This window comes from Aythya fuligula, chromosome 6 (assembly GCF_009819795.1).
Source record: "Aythya fuligula isolate bAytFul2 chromosome 6, bAytFul2.pri, whole genome shotgun sequence".
NCBI lineage: Eukaryota > Metazoa > Chordata > Aves > Anseriformes > Anatidae > Aythya > Aythya fuligula.
The window spans coordinates 27,337,892-27,355,829 of record NC_045564.1 but is presented as its reverse complement, the minus strand read 5'-3'; the positions used below and the strand labels follow the sequence as shown (position 1 = coordinate 27,355,829).

Here is a 17,938-nt window from a genome sequence, read left to right as displayed (position 1 = left end):
CATTGTTTTGCCAGGTCTGTGATTGCACATGACTTGCCACCTGGTCCAGGACTGAGCCACCATGCTGTATCTGAAATGATTGCAGCAAGGCTGCATTTGGTGATGGAAACTTGATCCTCCATAAGAAAGTTCAGCATTTTGCAGAATCAGATTCTGAGATGGCTGAAAGTGATTTAGTCACTTGACAAATGAGAGGACTATGCTTCCTTGCTTAGTCCCTTTTCTCCAGCTACTGCATTGTTTGAGTAGCTTTGCACTTTATATCTGCACTTTGTAGTACTGTTATTCCTACAAGCTAGCACGCAGCAAAGCAGATGAATGATTTGTGTCTATTAGTTTGGCCAGACAAAAATACACCTGTTGGCTTTCCCCTTCTTCCTATTCCATTTTTAATAAAGCTAACTAGATGCATTAGGTCTTCAGAGATTTCTTATGCAGAGGTCATTTCAAATAAGATGACCCAAACAATGGCACAGGGGCTCATGGGCTTGCTCATTCCTCCCCTTTCTCAATGAAAGACAAAGCAGCTTTATCTAGGAAAAGAAAGGAAGGAAAAAGAAGAAAGAATTGCTTTGCCAGGATTTTGCAGTGAAGAATAAAGCAACATAAAGGGAACACAGCCAATGAGTCCATGATTAGACATCTCATCATACAGAAACACACTCAAATAATCATATATTATAAAAACATCCAGAATGAGACAAAAAGGTTGCTGTCAATTATGCTCGAGGAAGAATGACATCAATACTAATTTCAACATAGCTGGCTTTGTGAAATTGCTTTGTTAGACTTCTGGTTATGGGGCAGGTCTCATATATTCCTCTTCATATAAGAACAATACCAACCCAAGATTACTTTCTCTTCACTGTAGTCTACTTCTCATAAGTCTTCAAAAAGAAGCAACACATAATCACCACTTTCAACCTGTCATTTACTAATTTCTTTTTATTTGACCCCTCCATCCATTAAAAATAACCTGCTACATAACTCTGTGATCAGTGTATTGCCTGGAGGGAAAAAAAAAAAGACATTGCACGTGTAATCTCATCAATAAGTTGCTGTTGGTCATTACAGCAATACAGTGTTGCTTTGATTTTGATCTATGTGAAAAGGATCAGTACGTGGACAACCTGGGATGACTGTAGAATGATGTAGGGGACAAGAAAAAAAGAGATTCAGGTGCACAGTAATTCTCCTGAATGTATTAGCATCCAAAGAATACTGCAATAAGTAGGAAAAAGCAGTCCTGTGAAGGAAGTATGTTACACAGACACAAGCAGGGTATAAAAACCCCACTTAGGTGGGACTTCTCCATTTCTTAGCCTTACAGTTACTGTGACTGAAAAGATTTTTCAGGCTTGTATTCAAATCCATGCAGTGCAAGTAAAATGAGCAGGATTTGAGTCTTCAGTATTGTTTTCAATCAGGAAAGGACAGAAGATTTGAATTAATCTTCACCACCATTTCTCTTAAGTGCAGTATTTTGGATTTTTTTTTTTTTATTATTTTCTTTTTTTCTTTCTTTTTTCTTTTTCTTTCACAGCATTCCATGATGTTCTTCCTTGTACACAAGGTTCATTAAATATTAACCTTTTTTAACATGACATTAGACCTCTCTCTATTTAGCTTTGGAGAAGATTCCAATTCCTACAAACAAGAAATACCAGTCAATCTTTCATGCAGTTTTGGTTGTGTGTTTTTCTAAGAAGTTGGAATTTTATTATTAATATTATTATATTTTTATAACTGGCAGAAGGTGCATCTCATGTTTAAGACTGAACTTTTTATTTCTTATGTATTTTTTTCTTTTCCAAAACGGCAACAGTGTTTAACCTCAGCGCATGATAATCCTCCATATGGCATGAACATATGCTGCATTTCTAACATTTCAGACAAATATAGTGCACCTAAGTCCTAGCAGCTTCCTAAAACCCTTGGAGATTCAAGCTACTAATTTCCATGCTTCATCTAGAGTTATGCTAGAGTATGTTGGGTCTATAAAGCCAGCCTTATGAGATGGAGATGAAAGAGGCATATGGGAATGACATTTATTGTTGATATATATTGTTGGAAAAGTATTGGTAAGCCTAAAAGTTACAGTAAAAGGACAGGAGGCTGGGGGAAGGAGCCTGACAAGAAAGACACGTTTTATTTTTCATTACCTCACACCAGCTTCTCAACTGGTATAAATTAATGTAACACCACTGAAATCAATAGATATATATATCAATTCATATCATTTGAGAATTTGGCTGGTTCTTTATGATTGTTGTAAATGAGCCTGTAAAATAAGTCTGGTGTTTTGGTCTCATTCTTTCCCTCTATCCTGTCCCAGTATCTGCAGAGCTACGTATTCAGCTACTTTACCTCTACTTTACAAAGTCCAGCTCTAGTGTAAAAGTGATTAATTAAATGGTCCAAGAGAAAAAATAGAAGTAAAAGTAGGGCCTTTGAAACATCCAGGAACTCAAAGAAGAAACCAGGTGTGCATGTGGATCTTATTCTGTGTAGTGTGGGATAACACGTCTCTTGAGCTGCAGAAGTAAACTGTGACTGCCAGGTTCTTGTGCAGAGAATGAGGCACTGTGATTGTTGTCAGTGTTTCCTGTGCAGGGTGGTCTTTCCCAAATGAAAAAAAAAAAAAAAAGGTACGCAAAAAAATAATGTTAAAAAGAAAAGAAAAAAAAGAGAGGGAACAGGAAGGAAAGGAAAGGGAAGGAGGTTGGTTAGGGGAATAAGAGTAAGAAGAAATTGCATTGTCCATCAAATGAAATATTCCCGTTTGCACTCGCTCACTGTGTTCTGCAAGTCAATGTCAGCTTTAAAAGAGCTCTCAAGATTTTCTGGGTGTTCCTTCTCCTTTGTCTGGCTATTTCGATGTGCCTGTTTGTGTTGATAGAGGAATCTGCTCATGATGGCGATGATGCAAAAGATGATGAATATCACAACTGCTATTACACCTGAAGAGGGGTAAAAAAGGAAGGATAGAAAGGGTAAAATATAAAACCAAAAGACTTAATTATGTCAAAAATACATCACCATTGCAAATCACCTAATGGATATGATATAGCAGCTCTTCTCAGTCTGTACCACCAGTCTGTCTCTATCACGCCCTCCCTGATAGTCTTTATTGCTATTTTGTCACTTCAGGTGAGACTTAAAGCAGCAAGCATCAATGTAATTGACCTTTCAATTTGAGTCAAATTCTGCCTTCACTGGTAGTAAAGTTGGTTCAGTGTGTTTGTTTATTAAAAAAATAAAAGACAGAAAAAAATCTGTATGCTCAAACAAATTCCTGCCCTGTCATATTTTCTTCTGTGTTATCTCTGAAACCTTGCATGAGCCTTGTACACTTAGCTTTATAGCTTCTAGATATTATCAAAGACAGCTCCCTACAGGGTGTCCTATAAAATAAACAGAGATAAATTGCCTTCCAGGTTGTTAAAGGAAAATGAAAACCCTACATGAAGCTATAAAGACAACTTTCCCCAGTATATAAATGCTTCCATATGACCTAGCAAGTTCCACAACATCAACTTGCAAATCGAGAGCTCAAGAAGTAGAGAATGTGTGAATACTCTGTTGAGGCTCTCATCAGAGTAGTGTGTAAAGCAATTACCAGTTACCTTGGTTGGTACCCAATACCATGTATACCAATACCAAGCCCAGCACTATGGCCTTAGTTCATAATACAGGTACCTATCCAGGTAAATTGATATAGATGTGTGCTAATAAATTGAGAAAATACTAGACCTGCATCAGATCACAAAAACTAGCAGAATTGGATTTTATGGGGCCCAAATTTAAAGTTACCTAGATACTTGCCATGACAGAATTACATTTCAATTTTAATTTTTAAAAATGAAGTTACCTCCAATAACAGCAGAATCACTTCTGACAGCATTGGTGAGAGGCTCCCTTTCATCTGTCTTCCCAAAAGGATCTGCAGTTGGTTAAACATAACAAGACTTATTTTCTATATCAACTACATTAATTTTCACTGTAGTTTAGACAGAAGTGTCCTTTTACCCTCATGAATTGTAATGTGTTTTCAAAAGATGTGATTTGGGGGACTGAAGAATCAAGAAGCTCTCTGAAAAAATAAAGTGAGTTTGCAGGAAAATTTTCTTCTATGTGTCCAAGAGCAAAGTCTGTTAAGGATGTATTTAAAAGGAAACAGAAAGACTCACAACTACTCTAACATCTGAAAGTGTTTTCTCAGTTTATCTGTAGAGGAATCACAGAGAGACATTCAAACTAGACTTTTTTTTTTTTTTCTTTTTTTTTTTTTTTTCTTTCTTAGTACCTAAGAAACAATATCAGAAAGAAGCAAAAGGAAAGCTAGACAGATATAGACCTGACCTACATTTGTAGGTGAAGATATACAAGTCAAATTCAATCCCATAAAGAGAAGCAGTCTCTGCTTGGAACAATATCTTGTAAGGGATGTTTTCCTCTCCATTGCAGAAATGCAGTGGTCAAATGGAATTCAAAACAGAGAGGGGTCATAAATGAATTCCTATATTTAAAAACTCCTAGATGTTGAAGCTCTCTTCTAACTTTTCTATAAATGACTGCTGTCAAAAACAGTGGGCCAAAATGTCTATATGCATTGGAGTTTCAAATTCAGATTCAAAACTGAGAGGTTAAGCAGTCTCTGAAGTCAGTGGAGTTACGGCACTGTATCTACTTTTGCCCTTTTTGTACTTTTGTACATTTTCTTCCACCTCTTTTTTTTTTTTCTTTTTTCCTTTTATTTATTTGTTTGTTTGTTTTCTTTCAGCTCACCGTCTCCTTTAAAGAGACAATTTGTGTTTCTCTCCTTTGCATACCTCCAGGTTACCACTCAGTGCATGTACTTTGGAGTTAGGGATGACTCTCTCTGCTATGTATTGTATTTCTTTGTCAAACTGATCTTTCCAATACAAATGTAAGCCTGATTGAGAAACTCAGAGTATTGCAAGGTTTATTGCAACTGAACATTGCTTTAGAACCTGACAAAGTCACATTTAGGTACTTCATCATCCAATAAGATATTTTTTAAATAAACACACAGCTATTTTGTATTTGTGTATCACGAGGTGCTGAGTTTGTAAAGATGGTGGCTTTGGGTTGTTTAAGACCATAATGAGGGTACTTTTTTCCCTTATTCTCCTCCAACATTCATATGAGCCCCAAAGACATGCAGAAGGCATCAGTTTCAAAGAGGCTACTGTGGGATTTAGAGGTGGAAGGATTTCTCATCAAACAAATTCATTCTAAACAGTCAGGGTTCATTCTATCTGCAGTTCATTGTCTGAGCTACAGGCACAAAAAGGACTTTGGGTGTCAACTGAATATCTACAATACAACTCTAGCATACCCACAATCACCATCAATGTAATTGCTAATTTTGACATATTTGGACACTCAAGTTGAGACCTATTTACAATGTGTCCCTTGTTTGGATATTGGGTGCTTATAGTGATGTTGCCAAGCAAGAAATAGTCATGGTAATGCTTCATAAGCATTACCATGACTACTATTATTATGACTTATTTACTATATTCGTGGGATTGGAACAGGGATAAAAATTGTTCTTTTACACATAAGTACAGATAAAGTATATTTTCTGTTCAAGTCCTCAAATGTCTCCAGTGAAATTAATGACAATAAATATACACATCTGCTGAATTGTCAGTCCTACTGTAACTGAAGAAATATCTCTAACTGGTATTTGGTGTGTGGTATTAGTCAAGTAGAGCCATGAAAGACTATTAACCATGAATGGAAAAGTGAAATTAAATATCTACCTTAAAAACATATCAGATGTAATTCATGCCAAAAAGGTACATAAGTTCTGATTCTACATGTTATCAAAGCTCCATTGTTTTTTGGTGACTGTTACCAGAATTTAAGCACTGAGAAGAAACCAAAGCAAATGTTGCAAATTATTTTCAGAATGGGAGTCAACAGGCATAGGTCTTAAGAATTATGTTTTGACTGACAAATAAAATCAAGATACAAGGAGATAAGTGTTTTTTACAGGGGAGCAGATGGCATGTGACAGCTGAACCATTCCCAGTGGGAACACAATAAACTGTGAAGCCGAGGAAAAGCAACACTTTGTCTCATAAGAGAATTTTTCAGGACATCCTCCTACTTTTAGATATAACTGATGACATTACCGTGAGTCATAAAGTCACAGTATTGATGAAGTTGGAAGACCCCTCTGGAATTCATCTAGTTCAAACCCCTACTCAGAACTGGGTCTGTTACAACAGTTTCCCATGGCTGTATCCATTTGGGTTTTGAAAATACCACCCAAGGACAGAGACTCCACAACCTCTCTGGACCTACTGTCTTCGCTAAATTTTCCTGCCCATCAGGATGAACCATTCTTGATCTTGGAGAAGGTGATCCTTGTAAATCAAACAGCTGTCCTGGATCCCTCTTCTCAGCATCCCAGTATCTCATGAGATTCTTCCAAGCAGGTCCCTCTCCTGAATTTTGGGATTGAAGTCATAACTACTTTTTTCTTTTTTTTTCTTTCCTTACTTTAATCTCATAGCTGCTACAGCCAAGGCTGCCTATGGCTCATCTACTGTTCTTCTTCATGAGGAAATATCAGGTTCAGCAGAACAAGCACAATGAGACAGGGACTTGTACCATCTAGGTCGCCTTTCAGAAGCAAAAATATTTCTATCTTTGGTATTTTTACTTTAACTGTATGAAGACCTGGGCTGACAAACAGTTCAGAATTCCACCATTCTCACAGATGCATCTGCTGTGGCATTTCCAGTATTTTAATACACTAAAACAAATAGTACAGTCAGAGTCCAACATCTTTATGCCATCAGTGTAGAGCTTAGAATGCCAATATCTCTACATGTATCTCAGCAAGGAATAAGGCGATTTCCACATCTTTGTTAAACATCAAAATCACAATGTCAGCTTTCATTTTGTGTTTCATAATCAAAAACCATGTGCATGGATAACTGAGCCACAAGTGACTACATTTTATTCAGCATCTGTTACCTATGGGACTTTCTTGAAGGCAATAAATATTCTTGTCTGAAGGAGAGAGCTTCAATTGTTTTCAGCTTATAAATATAGAAAGTTTTAGTTTGTTTTTTGTTTGTTTCCCACACATTTACATTGAGATTTCCTAAAGGTCATTTTTGTTGCATCTGTACACTAGAAAACTGACACAGACTTGTAGAGTCAACTTTGAGTTCTATTTTTCTTCTCAGACATACAATAATGATAAATCGGGAAGTGATGAATTGAGATATAAGTGGCTGAAAGTTAATCCTTAACTATCTTCTTTTTATTAAAATGTATCCTTCCCACGCATAAATGTAATTCTCAAGTACATCTATACAAAGAATAATTTGCTATAGATGGAGGTTTTTTTTGTTTGTTTAAAGAATCTACCACCCAGTGTTCTTACTATAGCATATAAAGTCTTCAGAACTAACTTGTTCTAAAGATCTTATTCAGGCTTTAATCAAGACCAATGTGAATAGTGAGGCAGTACTGTCATTTAATGTATCATATTGAGAAGAAAATGTATTTTAAAGCACAGAGAGGGTAAAATATGTTTGGGCTTTTATAATAATTCTACATTTCTGATGTAACAGTACTTAACCTTGACATTAAAGTGCAGCTGATTATAAGATTTAAATATATAAGTGGAAAGATGCCAAATTTTGCTCTGTGTTCTGTCCTGCAGTTCTGAGTCTCAGGTTTTACCAACTTCTAAAGTTCAGAAATACTAAATCATCAAGAGGACAGATTACAGGGCAAGGAGTTAATATTCTCAGTATTATCACACATACAGTATTTACATTTTTTGTGTGCTTCAACGCAGGTACTTTAGACAACTCTGGGTGGAGAAAATAAAGTTGGGGGCAGGAGGGAGAGAAGTGCACACACACACACTGCCAGCTGCTCTCCACAGAGTAATCAGCAGCTTTTATCCTTATGCAGAATGCTAATAGCAACCTTTTTTTTTTTTTTTTTTTTTTTTTTTTCCCCATTGACTATCTTAGGCAGAGGCTGCAGGAAATGGAGATTTGATGCAAGTACAAATGTAAAAAGAATCATATTATGATATATAACAGAGGTTTATTAGTTAGTAAAAGTGAAAGTGGCTTCAGAGGTCAAGGGGCAAAAAACAGCTCTTAATTTATACCACTTTCTGGTCATTAGGAATTCTGCTACATGCAGTGGTGACTAAAGCAGCAACTTGATTGCCCCTGTTTAGTGGTGACAATGCTCCCAGCTGCTCTGAGACTCCTTCTCTGCATACAAATTCACATATGCAAAATTCTTAAGATTCCCAGAGGGCAGTTTCAGGATTGAAAGACATAAACGAACTGTTGGAATCATCTTACTGGCACTGCTCAAGTACTGCTCCTTCCCTTTAGCCTGAGAGAATAAATTACAAGCATTCAATGGAGGTGATGTGTATGTGTCAAGGGGCTCATACAAAGAGGTTTTGCTCCTTTCTGCTAGGGTGGGAACAGATCTGACTAGTTTGTCATATGATTCTTACTGCTGATCACAACCAGGATATGAGATCTGTGTAACATTTATGTTTTCCTTTGAGATCTGTGACACTGGAGCTATCTAGAGTGGACGGGAATGTCAAATCAGACAATAATTCAGATGCTGTTTCCACTATGGTGGTGAGAATTTTTTATTTGTTATAGGTATGTTTTAGTACAATGCCCTTTAAAGTGGCATTGGCTAATCCTAAGGCCCATCCTTAACACTCCTGATTCTGAGAGAAAAGTCAGCTTCACAGTTCCAATGTTTATAACACTCTCGCAATTGCATTACAGCAAAAATGAAAGAAACCTCACACCCTGGTATTCTTTAATTTTCCCATTCCCCTCTTGGCAGGTCATACCTGACGAGGAATATATTGTGGTTGCTGTGTTCACATCAGTTTCCATCAGGGATGCACAGCTGGATTCAGTCAAGGAGCCCTTGACAGTCACAGGAGCAATGCTGGGATGGCGTAAGGCAGCTTTCAGGGGAGCAATGTGGTTATACCGAACAGAGGACAGGCAGCCAGTGAATCCATAGGCATTTGCCTTTGAGACTTCAGGGTCCAGTGACAAACTATCTGCAGCACAACAGAAAAACAGTCTGGGGATTGTCTGTTTTAGGAAGACACATTAAAAAATTAATTCTCTTATTGTTTTACCTACTGTTTTACTTCTCTGTATTCAATTTCAATTGTTCAGGTTCTCTTTAAGCAGTCCACAAGTCCTCCCTGGCATGACCCACAAGGTTACCATCACCAGTGTTTTCTCTACAATGCTACTTACTTACTATCAAGTCGGTTTGGACAAAAAAAAAAATAAAATTAAAAAATACAGCATTGTGTTATCCATATCCTTATCCATTTTTCCTGCTGTCTTAACAATACCTAACATATTATAGGTGCTAATCAGCACAACAATAATTATAAACAGCAAAAATAACAACACTGACTATCACAGGATCCTGGGGGTGATCTTCAACATTTTTGCATCTGTTAATAACACCATGTTCACAGATGTGTCTTTCTACTTCCTCCACTCTTTTCACAAAGGATCCTGCTCTCCATTGTCTATTATATAATGCTTCATGTGGTCCAGTATTGATAGGTTCCTAGTAAAGACTTCCACTCTTCTTCAGACATCTATTTTTTATTTTTTCCAATCCATGCAATTATGTTGTTAGCATTAACACTTCTTATTTTTATAATAGAGTTGCTAGGAATCCTCCTAATTATGAGCTAGGCTGTCACTCTGCCAGGCCTATTCTACTCATAAAATTCAAAACTATACTTCATTTAAGTCAAAAACAGTATCCCCATGCTCTTTTCCAGCCAGAAGATGAGATGGTGCAATTAATGTATGTGTCTGCCTGTGTTCATTTCACAAAGAGAAAGCAAATTCAACGACATGTTTTTTATTTAGTTCTAAATGTTTTAATATCAATGTTTTGAAAAGTCAGTGAAGGACGGTGAAGCCATCTTCTCTTTCCTCCAAGCTCTCATTTATTTACTTTCCAGAAATTGAAATTCATACTGCTCAGAGGTCTGTAGCATGATGTGCTTTGGTATCAAGGTCAATCAAACAAAATAAGACAAAAACCACAAATGCACATAAAAATAGTATCAATAGTTATTCAAAGTCTTCAAATTTACTTGTTAATGAAAAACAAACAAACAAACAAACAAACAAAACAAAACAAAAAAACAACTAGCATTCAAAACTTTGGAAATAGTTCCAATGATATTAGAAAATAAGGATTCTCAGCTTTTCAAGTTTATTTTCATAGCTTCAAAGAGTAAGATAGTAAAATTTAAAGTAGGTTCCAGTTTTCCTACCATCATTCCAATACAATGATTTAAAAGCTCTCAGCCAAAGGAATTTAGGAAAAAAAGTACAACTTCTCTTATATCTTTGTAACTGACTTTTCTACCAGAAAGACATATACATATTTTATGTATAAGAAAATACCAAGACTTCTCAAAACAAGCACAAATCACAGGTTAATTTTGGCACTAAGGATCTGAGTCCATAATATCATGCAGTCAGAGGGAATAAACCAAGAAAGATTTAGTAATTATGTTTGAAGGTTTTCATAGAAATATAATTTGGAAGAGTTTGGCCATTTTTTCCCAGGGGTCTTATAGGAGACCCCTCAGTCTGCTGACCTATCTATCACTGCCAGAGCTGTCATGGGGAAAAACTTCTGGGCTGTGGGCAACTGCCAGAAGGAGACACAGGAAGGGAAACAGTGAGACTTCGCCAGTGGAAAAATTGCTGCCTTACAGAGGTTCACATTTGCTCTTCTCAAAGTATATAGGAAGTATTGCATTCAGGTTTTTAATGAGATTTTGGCAGAGGTATTATAAAACAGACAAAGAATCATTCCCAAGTTTCTGCAAGAAGGCCTATATAAAACTAAAAAGGCTGATTTACAGTATTTGTCTTCTTTGTTGAATTTACAGAAACCTTTGTAAACATTTGTACTCTCAGCTTTTCCTGTTTTCTTAGCTCTGACACAAAAGGTGGTTTTGTTGTTATCTTTTAGGCATCAAGCAATCTAAATTCTTCTGTTCTGCTCCAATGTGCAAAAGGTAAAACCTAAGAAATAATGAATTCTTTTTTCATGGAACAGTAACTTGAAAAGTCTAAGATAGAGTGCTGTTGAAGGCTTTCTTTAAAAGTCAAATTAAGGGCAAATTCCCATAGTCTTTTCACAAAGTCAGCTTTGCATGAATGAGAACTAAATTTGTTAAAAAGCTTTGAAATTTGAAAAAATAAAAAAAGTAATAACTAAAAAAAAATGAAACAAAAATCAAAGAACAAACTGAAAACAACCCCAGAGTCCTCTGATAAAAATTCCACCTGCACAGGTACAGGCTTCTTTATTATAAGGCTTTCAGTGCATGATTAAGTCTTTCAGAAAGTTGGACTTTCACTGAACTCAACAAGAGTCCTATGCAACTTGGATGTGAATGACTTGTGATGCCCTATGAATCTCTGTGTGGATCATGTAAATCTGTGTTTATAATACGATTACCTGTGGGAAAGGCTTTTTAAAGGTTGAAAGCCATTCTGTCACTTGAAGTCTTTAAATCACAATAAAATGTTTTTCCAAAAGATATTTTCACTACATGACACAGTGCTCAGTAAAAGAAATAGCTCCATGAAGCTCCAAGGTCTGTGTTGAACTAAGGTCATGTGAAATGTCATTGGCCTTCCTGTGACCTCATAGTGCTGTAAATCTTTCCATGCATTAGACTGGTTTTGAAAATTATACTGAACTGCTGATGATGGTTCGATTTGATCTTATGACATTTTAGCATAGTGTTTCTGTTTGCGGTACAGGAGACTAATTAGAGACTGAGTTACTTTGAATTATCTTTTTGGGGGTGGAAGGGGATGATCGGTGTGAGAAGGCATTTTTGGGGGCTTTTAAGTAATTTAATTCTTCATTACCTGGAATTTAGGTTTATTTTTCCATAAATTTATTTTTAGGAAAAAAATAACTTTCTCTGTTGAGTTGTGCATAAGTTGGTCTAACTTTTTGTGGGGTCCTCTAGCTGCTTCCTGAAAGCTGTCTGCAATGTCACAGATCAATAAAATTTGCATCAGTTTTACTCTTCTGTTTTCTAGTTTAATGTGTTTGCAGTAGCTTTCCTTGACAAAGAGAATTAGGTAAAACATGCAGTTGTATTTGCAACACTCTACTTATTATATCCACATAATTTCTCTGCTGATTCATTTCTGTTCTCCAAAACAGACATTGTGTTGTACAGCTGTTTTTTGTGCACCTCTGCTATTTGTAACACACTTGTTTTAAAATGTTAAATAAAGCATTTTCAAATCTTAATATCTCAGTAATGTGGAATTAATTTTCATCATAAATAGAATAATAGAATTCTTCTGCAAAACTCTAGGACCAAGCATGAGGTTGCTCAGCAATGTATCAGCAAATTAAGACAAAATAAAGGACAGCTAACATGACAGCTAACTGGAATCAAAGAAAGTGTTATCTGAGTGCAGAGAGAGTGGCTCAAAAGACTTTTCTGAAAATAACACTGTAGAAAATGGGACCATAAGCATTACCTAGTATACTTATCCCGTCCTTTCTTTCTAAACATTAATTTCATGTCATTCAAAATTAAATCAGAGATGAACGTTTACTTGTGTGCTCACTAACATCCAGAAAGGCCCATCACAGATTTCCTTATTAGAAACTTCCTTAATGTCAGTGAGGATATAAAACGTTTTAAATAGCTGCACCCTAACTAGCTCATTAATCTAAACATATTACTTAGATACTTTTCACTTAGGTGGACATGCAAAGGATAATTTACTCTATATACTGAAGCACCGGTAGTCCTTTTTTTTCCAGTCTGAGAAATAGAAAGATGCTTTTTGTAGAAGTTATACTATATACTTCACCTCAGTTTACCAAGGTGCTGAACATCGTTGGCAAGGTTACTACTTGGACCTTGTCACTAGATTAGTTTCTGTGAGCCAGAAGTAAAAGACTCTTGTAATCTCCGTATTGCTCCCATCTCATAAACATTTAGTCAACAACCAGGTACCATGTAGTTACCTAGAAATATACTCTACCCTGTCCTTCAACAACCTCCATAAACATTGTTGATGCTAATTATTAATTTAGAAAGGGAAGAAAGCATATCTTGGTTTAGGCTGGAACCTGCAAAAAGGCATCCATGGAAAAATTTCATTTCTTGGTGTGAGTCTTCCACAAAGGTGGCAGTGTGAACAACACAGAAACTTTTTGTAGTCAGAAATATTGAGTTCTGCCACTTTGGCTCTTCCTTAGGAAAAGGATGAGATTAAACAGGAGACAGGGCTCCAAGCATTCAGCATACCTCCAAAACACTTCTGAAACAGAAAACAACAGCAAGAGCAAAAAAAGGGACTTTTTCTTTCGTTTTCCCAGGAATGAGCAGAACACTCCAGGCTTTACTTACTGGCAACTGAACATTTCATGCAAAGTGAAAGATTCGAGAATTTTTGTTTCATTAGGCTTAGCAGAGATAATTTCAGACATGCATTTAGTATGTTTTCTAAACGACAGGTTGTCATTGAAAATGAAGGGCTGCTTTGAATGGCAATGTGAAATTTATTACATCAAAATTTTTGACATTTGAATCTTAAGCTGTCATAACACAGTCAGCCCTATGTGATTTCGCATAGGCTCAAAACATAATCCATAAAAAGAAGAAAATGTGCAAGAAAATAGAGAGACTGTGCAAAAGACACGTTTTTCTCATGAGTAGACAGTTAAAATCAATTAAAGTAGCAAAAATTCAAACTAAAAATAAAATTTCTAGATAGGAGTAAATAATCTTGGACACATTTAGGCAATATTATAATTGGGAAAAAAAAATTTAACTGTGGTGCGAGGATTTTAAAGTAAATGATACCACTGGAGAAAAAGTCTGAATGTATTTCATCTCTTTTTAATAGAAACATGATGGCATTGTTGGCTCAGACCTTGGATTGCTTCAAGCGCTTATGATAGCCAAGCTTTTTTATTGTAACTAGTGCCATCTTGGTCCCAAATGTCTCTCCTAAGTAGCTATTCTAATTTACCCAAATACTTTACTAGGCTACTATGGGGAAAAACAATTTTAGACTTAAAATGCACCCAAGACATCTTTTTCCAGGATAAGTTCCTACTAAGAAATAGGCATTTAGGGTGGGAAGAATCTGCAGTAAAGGAGAAAGCTTTGCAATGACAAGACAAATCCAGACTATAACTCTTGCAGCCATTACTGTATTGTAAAAATTGTAAACTACAGTATTCTCAAACTTTAAATTTCTCAAGAAATTTGTGACCTTGAGAGCTTAAAAAATGGAATGACTTTCCACAAAGGGGTTAAAAAAAAGACTATAACTTATGTTCTTTCCATCAAAACTCCCCAGAAGGAGATGCTTCTTCAGGGTTAAGTTTTGTATCTCAGGCTTGATGCCAACTTACCCACTGTGATTTAATTATCCCATTATCATCTCCTGTACTATGACACCACTCCAGGATTAATTGTACTGTGATCTCTTCTGTGTATGGGTTCCATTTTCTTCTTGTGAACTTTTAGTAAGAAAATCTATTATACAAATAATAAAAAATGTACTGCTCCTACACAATGATTTTAATAAAATTACTTTTCAGATAAGCTGAATGATTCAGTGTAAAGACTCCTACAACTTAAGTGTGTTTCAGTTCAAGCTTTTAGAGATAAAAGGTATCATGTAGCTAGGCTACACAGTTCTTTATATCGCTAGTGTAGGAAGTTCTGCTAATTCATTATTTTGAGGACACAAATAAATTAGACAGGTCAACATGAATAGGTGCTAAGGAAATCTTTGCAACCCTATTCTGCAGAATACTCCTAAATTCCTTTAAAATCTCCTTTCAAATTCCTTTCAAATTTCCTTTACTCTTGTAATCACTACACTACTAGTGTATTAACTTGCTCAGAAGCAAATATGCAAAGAATTAGATTCATTACCCTGCAATTAGATTCATTTCTCATCATCACTGATTGTTTTTCCAGGTATTGTAATGGCAAAAGATTTAGATATGGTGAAGCACGATGAGAAATTTTCAAAGTGGGGAAAAAAAAAAAAAACAAAACACTAAAAACTAAAAGCTGCTGCAGATATGGTCACATCTTAGGTACTTCTGAGCTGATATAACTAGTTCAGAATAGAAATAAAGAACTCCAACACTGAACTAGAGCCACTTTCAGATCCTTTCATTCACTCTTCTTTCTTTCAACACTATTCACATTATGGGGTAGAAAGGAACTGTTATTCAGATACTTATGAATCATACAGTAAACCCCAAAACAAATAGATGATATTTTCCATTGGGATAACAGCTTTTTTATTTTAGACAAGACCTAAGCATATGCAAATGTATATCTGAGATCAGAGAATTACAGAATAATCTAAATTGAAAGACACCTCTAAAGGTCACGCAGTTCACTCCCTTGTTTAAAGCAGAACTGGCCTCACAGTAAGGTCAGATTGTCAATAGAATAGAGCTCACGTGGTTAAGTTCAGCAGTATGATCTCTATAAGGAGCACTTAAAGTAAATGAACTGGGACTCTGGCTAAAATTTCACTAAGGCTTTGCCATAAACTGTACAACCCACTTGGGGTCTGAATCCAGTACTCACTAAAGTCCAGGAAAAGAGTCCCCATTGATAGTGATGAGCTTTGGATAGGTCCTTTTGCATCTTGCCTTCGTATGTGTGAAGAAAAATGACAACGAACTATGGGATAATAATATTTCTCTATCACTGTTGGATACTGTGAGGATGAATTCAACAAACGCCTGTTGGCTACTTGAATGCTGCTTCTTTTTACTCCCTTGTCTTCAAAGCCACACTTATATTTAGATTGATCTTTCTAAGGCAGCTATATGGCCCCATTACCGTGGATCTGAACAGCTCACAGCCTTTAACGCTTTTATCCTCCTAGTGCCCCTCTGATGTAGGGATGTTCTATTATCCATGCTTTACTGATAGAGAACAGAGATACTAAAGCTTAGATTGGTTCCAGTGGGAATAAAATGCCTACTTACCTTTATATCTGCACATAAACGGCTTGCCCAAGGTCATTCAAGCAGTCTGTGGCAGAGTGAGTGCCCCTATATTTGAATTCCAGGTGAACCCCCTCTGCCTTAAATGGAAGGCTTTTTCCTGGAATTCAGAGATGGGTGTAGGGCAACCATTCAAAAATACAGCAGATTTCAAAAGCAGAAAAAAGTATCAGAGTGTAAGTAGCTTTTGACTAAAGAAAGTCAAAAGGGGCGGGGGGCAGTGAGAGACTTAAAAATTGAATAAAACTGTACTTTTCAAGAGTTCCAGCTATGCTAGCATAAGAAAAATGTTATCATAAGAAAATCTAGTAAGGAAGAGGTTTTAATCTTGTGAGATGTCTTTCTGGAAGACCTCTTAGAGATTTCTCACCCAGAGAAAAATAAATGGTAGAGTCAAGAAAGAAGATGATATAATCATGTGGTTAAGCAACCATAATCAGACTATTAGAGCAGGCAAATGAGCAGTGCTATTCAGGTTGGAAGAGACAGAATTTCAGGAGAGTATAGTACAGATGTACCCTATACAGGGTACAGTTTTTCTATATGGTTCTATATGGTTCTATTTTGGTGGTAACTTACATGCTACCTAAGTTTCAGTGACATTCAAAACAAACACTGCCGAAAGTCTAGATCTACTGCTAAGCATCACATGCCTCCAGAAGTTTATGCTTTTACTGAGGGGAAGGGGATGATGAAAAAGGAAGAAGTTGGAGCGTATTGGTTTAGGTTAACAGTATTCACCTTTTGGTAAGCCAACATTATAACAAGCTATGGTTAATATTTTACCCATAAAATATTATAAATTATGAATGGACACATTAATGTAAGTTCTACCTTCCTAAAATGATAAAAGTCTAGTTCCTCATTTGATACTACAAGGCAAGCAGTCTTGATTTTGTAGCAGTTGGGCATTTTTCATTTTTTTATTGTCATTATTGGACAGTTTACAACTTCAGTAAATTTGGAGAAGATACAAAACAGGGTTGATAGACCAGACAATCTCTCCAGCATTCAGAGGGACCTTGACAAACTAGAGAAATAGGCAAAAAGTAACCTCATGAGCTTCAACAAAGAAAATTCAAGGGTCTACACTTGGATTAAGAATAACCCCATTCGCTAGCATTGACTGGCGGCCCAATCAGTTGGAAAGCAGCTTTGCAGAGAAAAGACCTGGGGGTCCTGGCGGACGACAAGATGACCATGAGCCAGCAGTATGCCATTCAGCAAAGGTGGCCAATGTTATCCTGGCATCCAGGTCTGCCTTGGGAAGAGCAATATCAGCAGACAGAAGAAGATGATCCTTCCCCTGTACTCTCTATGAGTGTTGCATAACTGGAGTCCTGGGTTTGATTCTGGGCTCCCCAGTAGAAAGCAGACAAGGACTTACTGTAGTAAGTCCACAGAGGGCAAAGATGATTAAGGGACTGGAGTATCTTTTGTATGAAAAAAGCCTGAGAGAGCTGGGTCTGCTCAGCCTGAAGAAGAGAAGAGTCAGGGGAATCTGTGACCCGCAATGTGAGGTCATAAGGACTCTCCTCAAAAGAACTACAGCTGTGGGATAAAACTTGGCAAATGAATCCCTAACACAGAAGAATAGTCTGAGGAAATTCATTTAATATATGAAGAAGAAACCAGAATTAGGATTAGGCTGGAATTAAAGTGACCTGCTGGGATGAATTGTGAGATTCCTGGTACAGTAATAAGATTTCCTATCAGCTGGATGAACAAGTTCATGGCTCTTGTGTTACTATATAAGATTAACTACTGCTATCATTAATGTTATTAGTAGTACAAAATA

General features: G+C 36.5%; 1 protein-coding gene across 1 annotated transcript in view; it reads right to left on the bottom strand.

Annotated features, from left to right (window-relative positions):
- Positions 1-2,695: 2,695 nt before the first annotated feature.
- Positions 2,696-17,938, bottom strand: part of CNTNAP5 (contactin associated protein family member 5) — a 282,392-nt gene continuing 267,149 nt past the window's right edge. Inside the window, exons 22-24 of the mRNA XM_032189925.1 lie at positions 8,897-9,115; positions 3,872-3,943; positions 2,696-2,960 (exon numbers count right to left, since the gene is read on the bottom strand). Of these exons, the coding sequence (XP_032045816.1) occupies positions 2,764-2,960; positions 3,872-3,943; positions 8,897-9,115 (488 nt within the window). The 3' untranslated portion in view covers positions 2,696-2,763. The remainder of the gene's footprint in view (positions 2,961-3,871; positions 3,944-8,896; positions 9,116-17,938) is intronic.